At 47.2% G+C, this 16,540-nt stretch overlaps 1 protein-coding gene across 3 annotated transcripts in view; it reads right to left on the bottom strand.

Moving 5' to 3' along the window:
* Positions 1-622: 622 nt before the first annotated feature.
* Positions 623-16,540, bottom strand: part of TRAM (translocating chain-associated membrane protein 1) — a 41,488-nt gene continuing 25,570 nt past the window's right edge. For 2 of the 3 annotated variants that reach the window (XM_077660978.1, XM_077660977.1), the window contains 2 exons: positions 11,555-11,727; positions 623-1,661 (listed from right to left, as the gene is read on the bottom strand). In XM_077660978.1, coding sequence (XP_077517104.1) covers positions 1,549-1,661; positions 11,555-11,727 — 286 coding nt within the window. In that variant the 3' untranslated portion in view covers positions 623-1,548. Of the gene's footprint in view, positions 1,662-4,324; positions 4,377-11,554; positions 11,728-16,540 lie in introns of all 3 variants that reach the window. The other variant, XR_013313644.1, reaches the window with a different exon arrangement.

Raw genomic sequence — 16,540 nt, 5'->3', positions numbered from 1 at the left:
TTTGACACATTCGAACCGATGCGGGCGGTTTTAAGGAGACGAGTAAATGAGCTGGTTGAACCAAACGTTTTGCAGTACCAATACGTTCTATGAGCCCGCACACTAAGTTTTCGTGCCGTCCGACAGCTCGTTATTTACAGCGAGAGCTGGAGAAGCAACTTGTAGCCGGGCACCAGCGCGCTGGCAGCCGTCGGAAGGAGGCCAGCGATGGCGAAATGGTCACGTGGCCAAATATGGCGGCGCCCATGCTCTCGCGCTGTAGTCTATACTGGAACCTGCTCTATATATGCGCGTTGCAATTTTGAGCTTGTCTGGTTTGGCTAGGCAGCGCTGACGCGCAGTTCTTTCCTGTGCGGCGCGCACCGTTTACTTCTGTCCACGCCTGTACACATGCTGCAACCTGTCCATTGAGAGGCTGGTTGATATACCGTAAGTCAGTGCATCCACGCAAGTCAACTAACAGTTACAGTTAAAAGGAGGTAAGGATGACATGTCAGTGATCTTAAATGCAGCTGCAGTGTTCATGACCAAGAAGGATTCCGTATGTAATCGGATTTTACTCTGGCATTTTGCAGAATGCTGTGCCAGTCAGGCATGTAAAGCGACACCAAAAACACATCAGTTTTCTAAAAAAAAGAAATAAAGACAATTTTATTACAAAAAGACAGTGTCATCACTCCCACTTTGGGGAGTATGTAGGTGGTACGTTCGCTTCGAGCAGATGAGCTACAGCATGAACGTGGCACAGTAATACATCAGCAGGTTTCAGAAAAAAAAAATATACAGGAGACCAAGGAGCAATGCAAAACAAAGACAGTCACGGGTTGCAAAACAGAGGAGCAGCGTTACTGGTAAAAAATGTGTTCCCTGTGTTAAGAAAAAAAGAACAGATGAGGAGCTCTTCCAACACAGACCATGGTCCTTTTAAGGTGAAATGAAAAGCACGAAGAAAAGCGAGAGAGAGATTTTCTGATGAACAACCGACAGAGGCTCGGCCATCCCTTCTTGCGCTCAATGTTCAAAAAGCACAAGATTAAGCTTGTTGGTACCAGCTTCTGCTGTTCTGTTCCTTGCGCTGCACATGAAACTAGGTGGTCCAGACTAAGTTGGGATGATTCGCTCAAGCAGACATGGTGCAAGCCAAGCACTCTGCGGTGGCTCATGCTTGTTGCTGTTAAAAGTACAGCTTGGCTCAATCATGTTGCAGTAGTTTCCTGCTGCCAACAGATGATTTTCTGTGTTTCACTTGTGCTTCACTGTACACCCCAAAAGTGGCACAGGGGAGTGAGTGTCAGTGTTGAACACCACACTACTGGCTTTGAGCCAAGATGTGGGGGCACACTTCCCGACAACCTGCGCACAGCGTGGTCCCATGTATTCTCTGAATACAGGCGACCGCAACATGCGGCACAGTAGATTTCTTGTGGCAGGGTCATTTAGGAGATAACTGGAGCGAGAAGACAGAAAAGAAAGAGCAAGAGAATGAGAGAAGAGGACGGGAACGTTGGCAGAAAATACAGGAGAGAGAGAGAGATGAGGCGCCAGTCATTAGCTCCTCTTCGCCTTGGGGCTGGCGAGGTGACGAGAACGGAGCTCCTTCTTGGCGTTCTGGTCCACCTCTGGCAGTTCGCTGACATCCTCGTCTGCTGCCCGCTTGGTGGCTGCAAAAGGACACAAAAAAAGAGGAAAAACGCATGAGTGTGGCGTAAATAAGTGCCCGCTGCACTGCCACATTCTCTTCCTCCTGGCTCAGAGTTGCTTTGGCCTCAAACCGGGCAGCCTGGATCAAAGAGCTGCTGATGGGACGCATGCAGTAGTGCCACATAAAGGTGCGGCACACAAACCCTCTGGTCTGTCACAGCATCTGATACTTCTCTCTGCTTTTGTATATTCTTCTTCAGTAATGGACGCGCATCTTGACTGCACAGCGATAAACACCTCAGCATGTATCACGCAAACATTCGTTCTTTGTGAACGCCCCTCATGTAGCACCCCTGAAGAGGGACCTTCAAGGAAAGCAAATGAAATCAGCAAAATCCAGCCAGCCACACAGACAGGATTTACAGGCGGCAAGACAGCAAACATACTGCTGGTATGTTCACACAAATTATGCTCCGCATGTCTGCATTCACAAAGCTGGCATAGCCTGCCTCTTAACTCCTTCAGAATGCAGCTTAACTACTAGGCCTAAAAACAAAAGTCAAAGGAGTTTGATGTGGTCCATTGCGCTGCTGCACGTGTACGGACTAAATTGTAGTGGGCAACTCTGCACCACCAGGAACTACAATATATGTAGCAACTTAAATACCCTCTACACCCAATTCATCACTGCACCAAACTTCAGCACCTGCTATAGGACACAGCACAATCTTCCACTTAATTTGCAAGTTTCTTCCTCTGTGAGTCACTGGTTCTAACGTTTTACTTGGGTAACTCTCCAGATAACCAGGCATATCTAGAGTTTTGCAGATAATTTTGCTCAAGTTTCCATATCTTTGCCCTTTCCGAGTAACAACACAATGCCGCCTTCAAGCATTCCAAACTTTTAAAAGAAAAAGCTAAAGTTGAAGAACTAACGAACACAAGCATACTAAATGTTTATCCAATAGCCAAAGAGTTCAACGAAATCGGGCCAAAAGGCCACTCTCACTGAGAACGGAACATCAAGATGATGTCTTCTTGATGTTGTCGTCATCGGCTGATTTCTCGAGTAAAATGAATGCGTCAACACCAGTTTTGAGGCACAGGTCCCAGAAGCCATGCTACACTGCCATTCCCTTCAAAACTGGCAACCAGCCATTTTTGGCAAGGACGTCCTGGGTTTGAATCGACTGGCGGACAGTGATCATGTACAGTTTCAAATCCACTGTTCACTTACAACATCAGCATTGTGTGAGCTCAGGGCCACCGCCCACTGCTCGAGGTGCACACCATATGACTGGCAGCTGTGTGTCACCGATGTGCGGGCCACACGCTGTAGCTTATGGCTCACGGTGCGTACCACTTGGCTGGTGATCCCGGCATCAGCGATGTATGGGTAGTACTTAGTGCTCGAGGGTGCGGTCACAGTGCACGTGTTCTTTATGACCGAAAGTGGGGCGGTAGAGCGCTCGCAACATCTGAATTTCTGCACTGTACACAATGCACTATGGCCAGGGAATTTCAGGAATCTGCATCATGCCAAATTCATATCAGATGGGACAGTATAGCCAAGAATCCACTGTAATCAGCTAAATATGAGCTGCTCCCCTGTCCTACATGCAGATCACCTTGCACTGACCATTATTTCAAAGTTTATTTGTTCCCCAATGTCACATAAATATGTTTTTGCATACTTTCATGCTAAAAACTAGTAATGAATACGACCCCCTACCCACCTCCCCTGTAGCCTTGACTGATAATACCACAGCCTGTTATGTGTGCTGTGCAAGATCTACCACTTTTGATATTGTTTGTCACATTCCTTTTGTTGTGCTTAACATTGACTTACCCACCTCCCCTGTAGCCTTGACTGATAATACCACAGCCTGTTATGTGTGCTGTGCAAGATCTACCACTTTTGATATTGTTTGTCACATTCCTTTTGTTGTGCTTAACATTGAAAACTAACATTCTTGTTCTGTCTACTCATGAAACAAAGTGAAAAAAAAAAATCCTCGCCCGTGTAACATTCTCCTTACCTAAAAGCTACTGAAATACGAAACTAACGCTCCGATCAAGCAAATCTACCATTCTACATGTGATGCTGGTGCTTCTTCGCCACCTCGTTCCATACTGCCTCACCAATGGTTGGGTGGATAAACAAGAACAATGAGCCATTCATGGCCCAGTTCCGTTCTGCCTCAAAGCAGGCCATGCCGTGTGCCAGTCAGGCCCCATAGTTAGGAGAAATTAAATCCCACTCGATACTTTCGGGACAAAAATAGACGGTCATTTTTTTTTTTTGCTTTATTCACAAACACCAAGTGAGTGCTTCTGGGAGACTGACCAAGCAGTCAGTGCCCCGTCCACATTGCCGTAGGTCATTTTGAGATGCAGTCTTTGTGCGAGAGTTCGGCAAGAAAGGCAAATGCATTTTTTTCAATTTTCCTGCATAGTTCACCCAGCACCGGATGCAGCTTTCCGCAACACCTCATGCAAAGTCCACCAAAGCTATAAGACACACACCCCACTGGCCACCACCACTGATCTCTCCTATGAAGATTGCCAGCCCAAGGATTGTGCAGAAGTTAGTAGCAGAGCAACAGATGCACAGGACAGTGCCAAACCAAAAAGTTGGTAGTTTTGTTTGCAGACAAAAAAAAAAAAAAGAGCCATGGCTTACCTCGGCAACATCAAGTGTGTTTCGAGAATTCTACAGAATTTGGTAAATTTTTCTGCAATGAAAACAGAAAACAGTAATGAAAATAAAAAATAGAGACAAGTGAAAAGTAACAGCCAATGTGTACAACCTATTCAAGAATTTATGAAAACAATTTTATGTTTTCCAACAACTCAGGACTTGACATTTCATGAAGAAAAAAGCTCGTTATGCGTTGCCCTATCCTCAATACCAAACACACCAGCTATGCTCTGGAAAGAAGCAAACGTGCCATTTACTTCAGGCTAGACAAACATACCTTGCAAGTGGTGCCACTGCTAAGAGAACACTACAAGCTTGTCCACCATAGTCTCCCTCGCACAAAGACTGCAGTCAATGAATGTGCAACAAGCGTCACTACAACCACAAGAGCACATGCCGTGTATTATGCTCAGCTTAGAGCGGCAGCACAGCTAAGAAAAACAAGAAACTCACAGGCGATCACTGCAATTGATGTAGAGGTGCATGCACTTGCATTGAGACTTCAACTGCGTATAAGAGCACTTGCTGCTGGGCTAGTTGGTTCTGGTTCATAATTGAATAGTTTTTAGGCGCAAAAAAAAGGACAAGACACATAGGGTAGGTGACAGGACGAAGCGCCAACTTCCAACTGATTTTATTGCATGCGTGAAACGTACTTAAAAAGCTTGTCGTCACATGTGCAGATGGGTCACCTAAAGCTCAAGTACGACTTGATAAGGCGCGCTCCAGGAATTTCTTTTCACAGTCGTACAATACTATCGATGTGTCACTTACGCACAGGTTGCCTTTCTTTTTGATAAAAAACGCTTCTATCAACTCCCTAGCCTGTCACCTACCCTATGTGTCTTGTCCTTTTTTTGCGCCTAAAAACTATTCAACTGCGTAATGAATTTGTGTTGATGGACTGAATTCCCTCACAACAATGACAATTAAGTTCATCAGGAGCATCGCATACTGTCATTTCAACCTACCCTTAATTACAAACCGTGTGTATTGGTAAATAATAATAACATGAGACATGTATTAAATGGAAACTTGCCAATTTGCCTGCCTGTCCCAATGTATTCTATGCAAAAGTTTGGAACACAGCTTGCAAATAACTTTAAGCCCTGCTGCAAGTTTTTTTTTTTATTAGCAACCAAAAAGGGCCCTGACCCTCCAACCCTATTTTTTATGGTCTGCTGACCTTTTTGAACTTTACTTTGCTCTTCCTCATCTTTCTGCGATTCTTTTTTTTTGTTAATGTTTAGCTATGAATTGCTGCTTCAAGTGTCGAATCTGTTCTGAGTGTTTTTTGTTCATTAGGGCTAACTAATATATTTTATTTTGCACTGGATTCTTTTCCTAGCCGCATTGCTATCAATACAAATATTTTTTCATGTACTGCCTTGTACAAAGGAACAAAGGAAGAAAGCTAATTGAAACAGGGCAGAAAATTGAGCAAGTTGGTACATATTCATTGAGGAAAATTCATTACGCCTCCCGTCCTTTTGTCTCTTTGCTAGCAGGTGAATTTTCCACACGAAGGAAGCTAATGGCGTCGGCCAAATTCCATGACATTGTGGTTAATCCACTTGAACCTACTAGGGTGACATCATAGGAGGTGGCAGATGAAAGGGGATTGAACACGGCTTAATCACGTTAACCGCAACATCATGAAAATTGGTTGACACCAATGGCTGGAGGGCCTCCTTCGAGAGGCATCTGCTGCTTCATTCTTGAGTTGTATACAACTATAATGCTACCACATTAAAACAGACAGTGTAAGGGGTTTAGCCTCAAAACATCACATGCAAGCAATGGAGGTGTCAAAGTTTAGTTGCACAGCAAATGCAAACAAAAACAGTGTGATCACAATGTAGTTATGAATACTAACACGGTTAGCTACAATTGCAAACTAAATGCCCTTCCATAAAACACAGCCATGAAAAGAAGAAAATTAACCAAACAATTTCCCTTTGTGCTTAATTTAAAAAGTCCGACATGGCAATATGAGTTTATGATTACACAAGCAAGATTACAGAAGAATGCAGTGAAGGAATTTACACAGCGGAACACGTTCTGCAAGAACACATTGTCCTCTGCTTGCCACAACTCCGTCAGAAATGTCTATGCTATCAGAAAGATGCCAGAGATGGCTATAACGGGCGTGTGCTGTGGCACAGTGGACGTGAAATGAAGCAAAATGGCCAGCAACATGGAAGAAGACCAGATACTGATTCTGTCATGCACCAGCAAGTGCAAAGTGGCGACATAGAAACCAGTGCCACCTCGTGATTTACGGCCACCAACATTTTTTCGACAAAACGTGTATAGTATCCACATCAGACCGCGCATCCATTACAGTGGAACCCCGTTCATACGTTTTTCACCGGACCGCGGAAAAAAAAAACGTAACAGCTGGGAAAACGCAACAGTGAGGAAAGGTCCGAAAATTAATGGAAACAGTGCAGCTTTGCCTTGAAACAATTTATTTCGACATCAAGTGAGCTTAGGTCTTAAAAAAATCGAGAATGGTCGATTGCTGTTTTTTCCGCTCGCTGGAAAACACCACGCGTTTCTCGATGGCCTGGAAAGCCGCATTGCTCTCAGCGTCGCTTTGAGGTGCGACGTACCTGCGGAGGAGGTCCAGAGCCGCGACGGCTTCTCCAAAGCTCGGGTCCGCCAACTCCCCGGAATCATGCGGCTCGTGCTCCTCGTCGTCATCACAGTCTGAGGCTTCACTCGCGACCGAGTCTGCAACGATCTCGGCGATACTCTGACACTCGGACGTCACGACAGCAGCATCCACGGCGACGTAGTCGTCATAGGTGACTCCCGTGGCACCCAGTGCATTCAAAGCTTCACTCAGCTCTTGATCATGAGAGGCTGCTTCCATCTCTTCAGCTTCCGTGGCAGTTTCCTCTCCGCCGTCCATGTGAAAGCCAGACTGCGCGAAGCAGTACTGTGCAGTTGACGCGCTCACTGCAGTCCACGCTGAAGCGACGTAGTGCATAGCGTCCAGTATTGAAACGATCATAGGCTGCTGTCCGCGATCAATACGCGCCAGACAGCGCTTTACGATGGACTTCCCGTACGAGTGCTTTAAGTTCTTTACGATGCCGGCATCCAACGGCTGCAAGTGGCTTGTAGTGTTTGCAGGAAAAAAAACAAGCTTAACGTTCCGAAGAAATGACCGGTCTCTCGGGTGGGCAGCACAATTGTCCAGAAAAAAGACAACACTCCTGCACTGGGAGCCCATCTTGTTGTCGAAGTAACGAAGAAATTCTTCAAACAAAGAACCCGTCATCCATGCACGACTGTTGCTTCTATAGTGACACGGCAGCAGGCGGTATCGGTATTTTCCGATTACCCATGGCTTCAGCTTGTCCGAGCCATCCATGTTGCAGCAAAGGAGCACCGTCAATCATTCTTTGCTGCATTTGCCTCCGTGGCATGCTTCGCCCTTCAGGCTTAACGACTTGGATGGCTGCACCCTAAAGAAAAGACCCGTTTCGTCGGCATTGTAAATGTCACGAGGCTCATACCCCTCAATTATGACAGATAGTGTGGCCTTCCAATCGTCGACTGTTTCCAAGTTTACACTTGCTGCTTCCCCGGATACCGTCTTATACGCGATGACGTGCCTCTTCCGGAAACGGTCGATCCAGCCATTTGACGCCACAAAGTCACTGATGCCTAGTCGGTCGGCTATTTCCATCGCCTTCTCGCGCAAAATGCTGCCGTCAAAGTTAACACCGGCAGCGCGAGCTTGTTTAAACCAAGTAAGAAGCGACTCGTCGAGGTTTCCATACTTGGCACCACGAGCCTGCTTAGCTTTCGGGCCAAAGAGCGTGGCATTCCCTTGTATCTCGGCACGCTTCGAGATGATGCTGTTAAGCATCGAGGGTGGCAGACCAAGATCCTTGGCGATGTCGACTCTTCCGCGCTGGCTGCCTGTCGACTGCGTTGAGAACATCCAGCTTTTCCTCGAGGGAAAGCGCCTTGAGCTTGCGTGACGCCATCAAAGGACGACAAATCGCTCGCGGTGTTAGCGAGGCCCGACGAAGTAGGCAGCGTAGGTGTTGACGGGAGGACACGGACGACTTGGATGGGTTGAACCGCACAAACAAGAAAGACTGGATTAGCGAGGCCTGACGAGGCGTAGGAAGCGTAGCTGTTGACAGAAGGACACGGACGACTCTGATGGGTTGAGCCGCACAAACAAGAAAGACTGGATTGCTGCGGGCCCGCGGGTTTTACTCGCTTCGGCTGACGAGGCAGTGGCCATCTAGTGGCAATCTCTCCAACTCACATGCGGCTCTTTATGGCCTCCGAGATTGCCCACACGCGTGCAAGGGGGTGATCTCGGAGGCCATGGTCTTGTAGCCAATTCCGTAGCCAAGCCTGGCCAAGACTCGTCAAAATGGCGGTTGGCGCGCATTGCCCGGCCGGGTTCGGGGTGCCAGGTTGCGACGTATCATGCGGGAATGTTTTCACAGCTACAACGTAAAAGCGGGGTACCCAATACATTGGATCCTATGGGAGCTATGCCGGGACCGGACGAAAACGACGTAACAGCCGGGAAAACGCAGCAGTGAGGAACGTAACAGCGGGGTTCTACTGTATACTGTTGTCTTTTCTGGAACTTAGAAAAAACTCGCATCACTTCTGTAGAACAAGCGCTATTGGAAGTCGGTGCATACTCATTACACCCTTATGTAATCAGCTTTACATGAAGTGCGCAACAAAAGGGGTGTTCTGAACAGACTTCCAAGTTGGCTGATTTGTCTGAATCAGATTTCTGTTCCCGGTGGCTAGGTAGATTTAAAGTTTCTCCTGTTTTAACATGCAGTTAATTTGGAATTTTGATTCAAATATGTATTCTTGTTGCACTGCACTGCAGTAAATACAGTTGCCAACCGATTTTTCGGACTCCAACAATTCGGACTTCCACTATATTTCGGGCTTCGCTGAGGAACCGTGGAGCACCTCATAGGAACGTGTACATTTTCAAGACCGTTATTTCGGACATTGTGGAGTCTAAAAGTTCGATTTTTCGGAATAAAAGAAACTCCAACTATACTGTGGAAATCATTTTTCAACCGAAAGTTCGTTATTTCGGCCAAACATAGATGCGAGTGGGCATTGCTGTCACGACCAACCCATTCTCCACCACCATGAAAGGCGCCATCTTGGATTTAAACGGAATCAGCGGGTGGAGTGAGTCGAACGGAGTGGCTAGGGTAGGCCTGGCTATTTGTTTTCCATCACTGGCATTCAGATGATGAGTCTGGCGGTTGCCATCGAGATCGCCTACAGAGAATGCATGATCGCAGTGAAAACGGTACAACAGGACAGCTGCAGCGTCTGCCATGGCTTGGGCGCCACCACCTGCAATGCGGAGCAGCAAACGCTCTAGAAGGGGGAAGAGGAGTGCATTCGGAAGCGTTTTCCCATGAGTTTTCTCTCGGTCTCCGGGAGCGTTGCTGCCCCATGCAAACTGACTGTTCTTGCTTCGCGTGGCGAGTGCATTCGTTCGCGGCATGACACGAGGCCATGTTGCGCTGTCTGGTATCGTGATGTGAGAGGATGCGGACATGACGAAAGCATGACCATGGCTCAGATACAGTCTAATATATCGGCAGTAGGCGGAACATGGGGAGTGGCGATTTTTGCAATTTTGAAAGCCAGTTTTTCGCAGAGAAGTTATTTTCTTGAAGTTCAAAGATTTTTCAGACTGTTCATCTATTCGGAGAAAAATCGGTTGGTGACTGGTTATGTCATGAAAAATCTTTCTCTAGGCCTGTAGCAAAGAGCATGGAGAAAACTCAGAGAAAGAAAGATTGGACGCACTACTGCAAAACATTTTAAATACATTCATGGGAACACCAAGATATACAAGAAATGTATAAGGATTACAGTAGCCGACGGGTAATTCGGACTTGTTGGATATTTCGGACCTCAATGAGGCACCGTCAGTCACCCCATAGAAGCACATACATATTCGCGACAGATATTTCGGACTTCAAAAGTCCGAAAGTTTGACTTTTCGGACTAATTTCAGTCGCCTGCGGGCCAAAATCGGCCATCTTATCAGCTTTTCGACGGCGCAAAAGGCGCCATCTTAGATTGAGGTGGATTTATGCTGCTGTTGTATTGGCTTGACATACTTTCAGTACCTCATTGTTGCCAGTAGAGGTCTCTGCGATCTCTGAAACTTCGAGGTGGCAGAAGGATTGTCATCGCTGTCAACTTGCTTTTGTAGTTGTCGTGGGCAGTTATCGCTTGTCCCATACATTGAAAATTGGTTTTTGGGGGAAGGAAATTGTGCAGGAGCTATCTCGCATATCGGCGGGAAGGGATAAAGGAGGGACTGAGAGACGAAAGGAAGAAAGAAGTGCCGTAATGGAGGGCTCCAGAATAATTTCGAGCACCTAGGGATCTAAAACGTGCACTGGCATTGCACAGCACACGGGCTCCTTTGCATTTCGCCTCCATCGAAACGCAGCCACCGCGGTCGGGTTCCAACCCGGGTACTCCGGATCAGTAGCCAAGCGCCCTAACCACTGAGCCACCGCGGCGGGTCTCATACGTTCGCCATTCGCCGTTTCGTCACTTGGGTTTCTCTGACCGCGTCGAGCGAGTGGCGCTCAGTCTTCACGAAGTTACACCCGTTCGCCGTTTTGTGATTGCGTCCAGCGGTTCCGCCGCTTTGAGCGTAAAGTGCATTATCTTCGCGTGTGTTTGACGAGCGGTGTGGTGCACACTCGGGTTGTGGACATGGCCATGCCGGGTTCGTCAAAGAAGCGTGGGAAGTATTCCAACTAAATGCGGTGACCTTGCTGTCTAACGTGTACAGTGAAAGCACAACTTTGGTGCAAATACAGGCGCAAATCGTCGCCAGCAAGAGAAATTTTCCGCGAGGTAAATTCAGTGACATTATTAAGCCGTTTTCATCCCAATAAAGCGATTTTATTGTACTTCATGGATTTTTCGGGTTGTTCAATTATTCGGACCATTTTTCGGGTCCCTTCGAGTCCGAAAAATCGGTCGGCAACTGTAATGCTAACAAGCCAAACGTTTGCTTGGGTCGGAAGGCAGCATAATAGTGTGCACAGAGACAAAGTGCAAAGCGGATGCACTGTCTTTGGGCTTTCCAGCCAGTAAAGTGGCACCTAAAGTGGCCCAGCCTCTTTCTCAAGAAATGTACGGAAGAAGGAGGGGGCTCACATTCATCCTTCTTGGCCTTGCGGTCCTTGCGGTTGGCGGCGGCCTTCTTCTTGGAGGCTGGGTTGGCGCTCTGCTGGGCTTCGGCGCGCTCCCTCCTTTGCTGCAGGTGGAAGTTGACAAAGTTCCACATCATCCATGCCTGGAGCAGGCACACAGCCACGATGCAGTTCACCCTGCGCCAAAACCAGGGAAGGCTCACCAAAGCAGTTTGCGGTGGCACACAGTAAGGCGACAAATTTCGACTACAGCAATGATCTCAGGTAGCATCGCAGGGTTTCATCGGCACATTATGTCGCAGCCAAGCACAGAGGACTAGAAAAACAATATAAAAAAAGCAACAAGCAAAAACACTTGTCATCTCTGAAGTCTGCAAATGCTGCTCTTCGAAGACAGCTGTAAAGGAACTTGTGACAAACACAAATGACAGCCTATGTCTCGTCAGGCACACAGCCAGCAGTGGATTCATTCGCAAAGAATACACTGTGCAGACTCATGCTTATGTACCACCTTTCATTTTTTTTTCCATATCCACTCTCCAGCTTTTATAGTTTCCAACTTTTCTCTATCCAGAATGTTTTGTCAGGTGCCTTCTACCACCATATACAGTATATAATCTCGTTACAACAGATCCGGTTACAGTGAATATTCGGATATAACATACCGATTTGCGACGTTTGGTCGATTTTCCTCTCTCTTCCATTGACTGAACTTCGCTTACTGCGGATTCGGCTACAACGGACATTCGGATAGAACGGACCAGATCTTGGAGATAATTTGGATTCGCACTTCGTTACAGCAGACTTTTTGGCAGTAAACGTGGCTTATTTTCAAACGGTCCTCGGATCGCGGCGACTGACGGCAACAGCAATGATGGTGCCATTTTGCTATCGCCGTCTACAGCTGCTGTGTACCAACAAACTCCGAACGTAAATCTGTCGATGCTCAGCTCGCAGCCACGGCTCGCCGAAAAAAAACAACAACAAAAAAAACAGACAGACTTTAAACATAAATCGACAACCCCTACTCCGGTTTCAGCCAGAATGGTCAAGAAAAGATTTTGTGCCGCGTGCACCTCGCGATCCAGTGCTCACTCAACTTTCTTTTAAGGACGTCTGGAGCAGTACAGTAAACCTTTTTCAGAGCACTTTTTCGACGTACAGAGACGATGAAAAGAAACTCAAGCTGCACGGCATCATGCGCTCCGCTGCTCGAATTTTCGTCTGTCGCGTTTGGGACCGGGTGGTAACGAAAAGATGCTAGAATCGTTCATGATGCAATGATGGAAGACGACCTAGGCATACAAGAGCGATGAAAAGAAATTTGAGCAGCGGAGTGCGTAGGTGCCACGCTGCTCACGATCTTTTATCGCATTTTTATCTGCTGGTCCGTGGCAGGTTGACATCGTGGCATGTGCACGTATGATACGGCCTCAGAAGGCCAACTGCTAAAAGGAGATTGAAGGTGATAAAACAGTGTATCTGCCACACTCGCGTGCTCTGACTTCCAAAATAACTATATACGATAATAGGAGGACATGCGGCACCCTTTACATCAGCAGAACTAGTCAGAGCTGACTGCAGCTGCCACAGCCGCTCTTCTCCACTAAATTCGCTAAGCATGTGCGACAGCGCGAGCACGAAGCTAGCACCAGACACATGGAGACAGGTGCTCCTTTCCGACTCCTGATGCGGGGTGGAGCTGGGTTCGCAGTGCGTACGCTAGCAGCTAGGTGTCATGGTGTCACCTCTTAAATGCAACAGTTGTGCAATGACACAATCACAGTTATGAGCAGTAGCTAGAAGCCTCACATAGAGGTCTCGCACCCTACAGATATGTCGGCACAGCATGTAGGTTGGCTTCCCCAATTTCCAATGGCCATTTTTGCAGGAGACCTTCAATACGTTTTTTTTTTTCATGTAATGACCTTGTGTGCTGCCTACTGTCCACTGAACCTATTTTGTGCGGCAGAAGTATTTGAAATATTGACTTGGAAATTATTCCAAGAAAATTATGACTTGCGTAGAATTCGCTTCGAAAGAAAAAACCACTATTCACACATGCCTACTTGCAACGCCTGTGCTGCTGGAAGCAGTACTCATCTGCTTTCGAAAGGAAAATAATTGTAGCTGCCAAAAACATCGACTGGATGAGGTAGAGAGAGCCCTGCTCTGCAGTTGGATCGCAGATGCTTTGAAGAAGTGTGGGCAATCGAAAACGTTCAAAGAAGCCGAAGAAGAGTTTCTATAAAAAGAAATATCCAGAAAAGGTATCTCGAAAGACAGAACACCTGATGACGACAATCACTGAGGCCTAGACTCCTCAGGGAGCACTTCCTGGCTGCACACGTTGCACGCCTGCGTGCATGGGCATATGTCGGAGCTGATATGCACATGCATGCGGTGCCCAGATCAGTACTGCCAGATATTGGCCTATCGGCGCCTACACTGCAGTCCTGCGCACATGCCGGAAGCGGCATACTGGTTTACCTGCATGGCTCCCATGAGTGCTAAGATAGCGTGAGCTGCTCTCTTCCTCACTGTGTGTGAAATTCTCTGATCAATGGCATCGGCAGTGTCGGTGAGGGATGGGGAGCGAGCCAGCACCAGGCACATGCCCCTTCTCAACGGCTGGTATTGAGAAGGGCGCAAAAATACAGTAAAAATAGATACTTTCAGTGTGCTTTCCTCCCTCACATTATGCGTGGATGAAAATTTTTTTCTTCCTTATTTGCTATCCACAAATTACACCTCATATTATATTAGAGTCTGTATCATGAATAAGGAACCACTCCGCCAGTTTTGCCGTTGATAATTTGCTTTTTCCTTTAAGTGTCAGCTTTTTTTAGTGCATTCCTCACTTTCATGCCAAGATGCTAAGCACCAATAATATCATGGCATGTTTATCTTTTGACAAGACCTCCTGAAGGGATGGCACGCTTGGCAAACTTGGCAGAGTGCAAAGATGCTCTGCATCCATGTGCGGCATCTCGCCACTACTACTGACGACCAGCAGCAGCAGTGACTCGCAAGACAGAAATGACTGCAACTGCGCCCTCACAAGCGACGCCGAGTTGGAAGAGATGCCTCGTGGACAAATAAATGTCTCTCTGAATGACTATGTCTTCTGAAAACCTTATTGGCGAATTAGGACCGCAGGGCTGCGAATTGGGGGGTTGACTTAAAATCGGCAATACTACAGTAGAACCATTCTACAGTGAAGTCACTCCAACCAGCAAAAATCTTTACTTTATCAGGGGCTCCACTATAGCAGTTGTTGGTGATAACATCGCTCTGGGGATGCTCTCTGGTTGCTTACTAAATACACAGTGCTTGTTTATAACAGAAAAACTCAAAAATACCTTTATCCTGCTCTTATCAACCCTTTATGTGATAATTACTTATTTTTAGTTATCAGATTTTATGTTATTACATTTACGATTCCATTTATGTCTTGTGGAAGTACTGGATTTGCACGAATAAAATGCAGCTATGAATACAACACCAGCTTGATCCCAGATAAAAACCAAAGCACTGCATGAAGATGGAGTCGTCTTCTGCAGCCTCAGCATCATTTAAGAGGCAATAAAGAAAAGCGGGCGACACAGTCAAGTGCGGCAAAACTACCCATGCAGCGGCAGCGCTGCCGTGCTATGAACATTCGCCCTTTTCTTTTCTTTGCTGCACCTCACTGCACTTTTACCAGCTTTCCTCAATCAGCGAACCACGCCACCTCCTTTCTACATTCATAGCCAGCTTTACTTTTTTTTTCCTCACGGCCCCAAGGCTTTCAAAAAGTCAGCCTCTCGTCGCACTCTTGCGCTTGGTGGTGAAGCCATTTCAAAAAAGCACCATTTCATCATCTTTGGTATTCATTTGCCTCTGAACTTTTACTATGGCTGTTTAATGTCAAAAAATCTTTACTACACACGAGAAGAAATGTACAGTTATTTAAGGAAGGTGAAATGGGGCCGCAGTTTCACTTTACTATATCTGCATTTACCGTATTTATTCGAATCTAGGCCGATAGTTTTTTCAAAAAAAACGAGATGTAGAACTCTTATGTCGGCTTAGATTCGAGGATTTCGTTTCGAGGTTTCGTATTCGTAAAATACGAATAAATGTAGCACACAGGTGGCGCCCCCACAAAACGCCAACGAAAGACAGCACTGTAGCCGTTGCTATCCGTAGCCGTTGCTATCCGTAGCCGATACTGATCAAAGCACACATGAGCACTGGCTGCCATTTTGGCCTTGTTCTGTTCTCGTGCGGTGGCGTGAGCACATTCGCAGCAGTGAAGTTTTCGTGCGTAGTTTTTATCACCAACACCATGGCACCAAACAGGCGGTGCCATTATAGTGCCGCCTTCAAGCGAAAAGTTATAGTCGCTGCAGAGCAGTCGTCAAATCTTCAAGCCGGGCGGGACTTCGGCGTGGATGAGAAGAATGTTCGCCGTTGGAGGGGGCAGCGTAACGAAATTTTTGCTTGCGCGGCAAAGAGAACGGCTTTCACGGGCCCCAAGAAAGGCCGCCATCCAGAAGTGGAGGTAGCTCTGGCCGAGTTTGTGGAGACGCAGAGGTCAGCGGCACTTCCAGTGACCACGGAAGTGCTGCAAGCCAAAGCAAGAGAGCTGGCGAGAGAGCGAGGCGTCCCCCGGGAACTGTTCAAAGCCAGCCGGGGCTGGTTGCAGAAGTTCATGAAGCGCTTTGGCTTCAGCCTCCGACGTCGCACGTCCATTTGTCAAAAGCTGCCGGGCGACTTCGAAGAGAAGCTGATCTCATTTCAGCGATTCGTAATAAGGAAGAGGATGGAGCACGGCTACGCCGTAGGACAAATGGGAAACGCTGACCAGACGCCGGTATGGTTTGACATGCCAGTGGCGTGCACCGTGAACGAAAAAGGTGCCAAGGAAGTGAAAGTGCGCTCGGCCGGATACGAAAAGCAGCGCATGACTGTAATGCTGGCCTGCACGGCGGATGGCCACAAGCTG

Source organism: Amblyomma americanum, chromosome 4, assembly GCF_052857255.1.
Source record: "Amblyomma americanum isolate KBUSLIRL-KWMA chromosome 4, ASM5285725v1, whole genome shotgun sequence".
Classification (NCBI taxonomy): Eukaryota; Metazoa; Arthropoda; class Arachnida; order Ixodida; family Ixodidae; genus Amblyomma; species Amblyomma americanum.
Note: the sequence above shows the minus strand (reverse complement) of the source record. Positions and strands in the feature narration are given on the sequence as shown.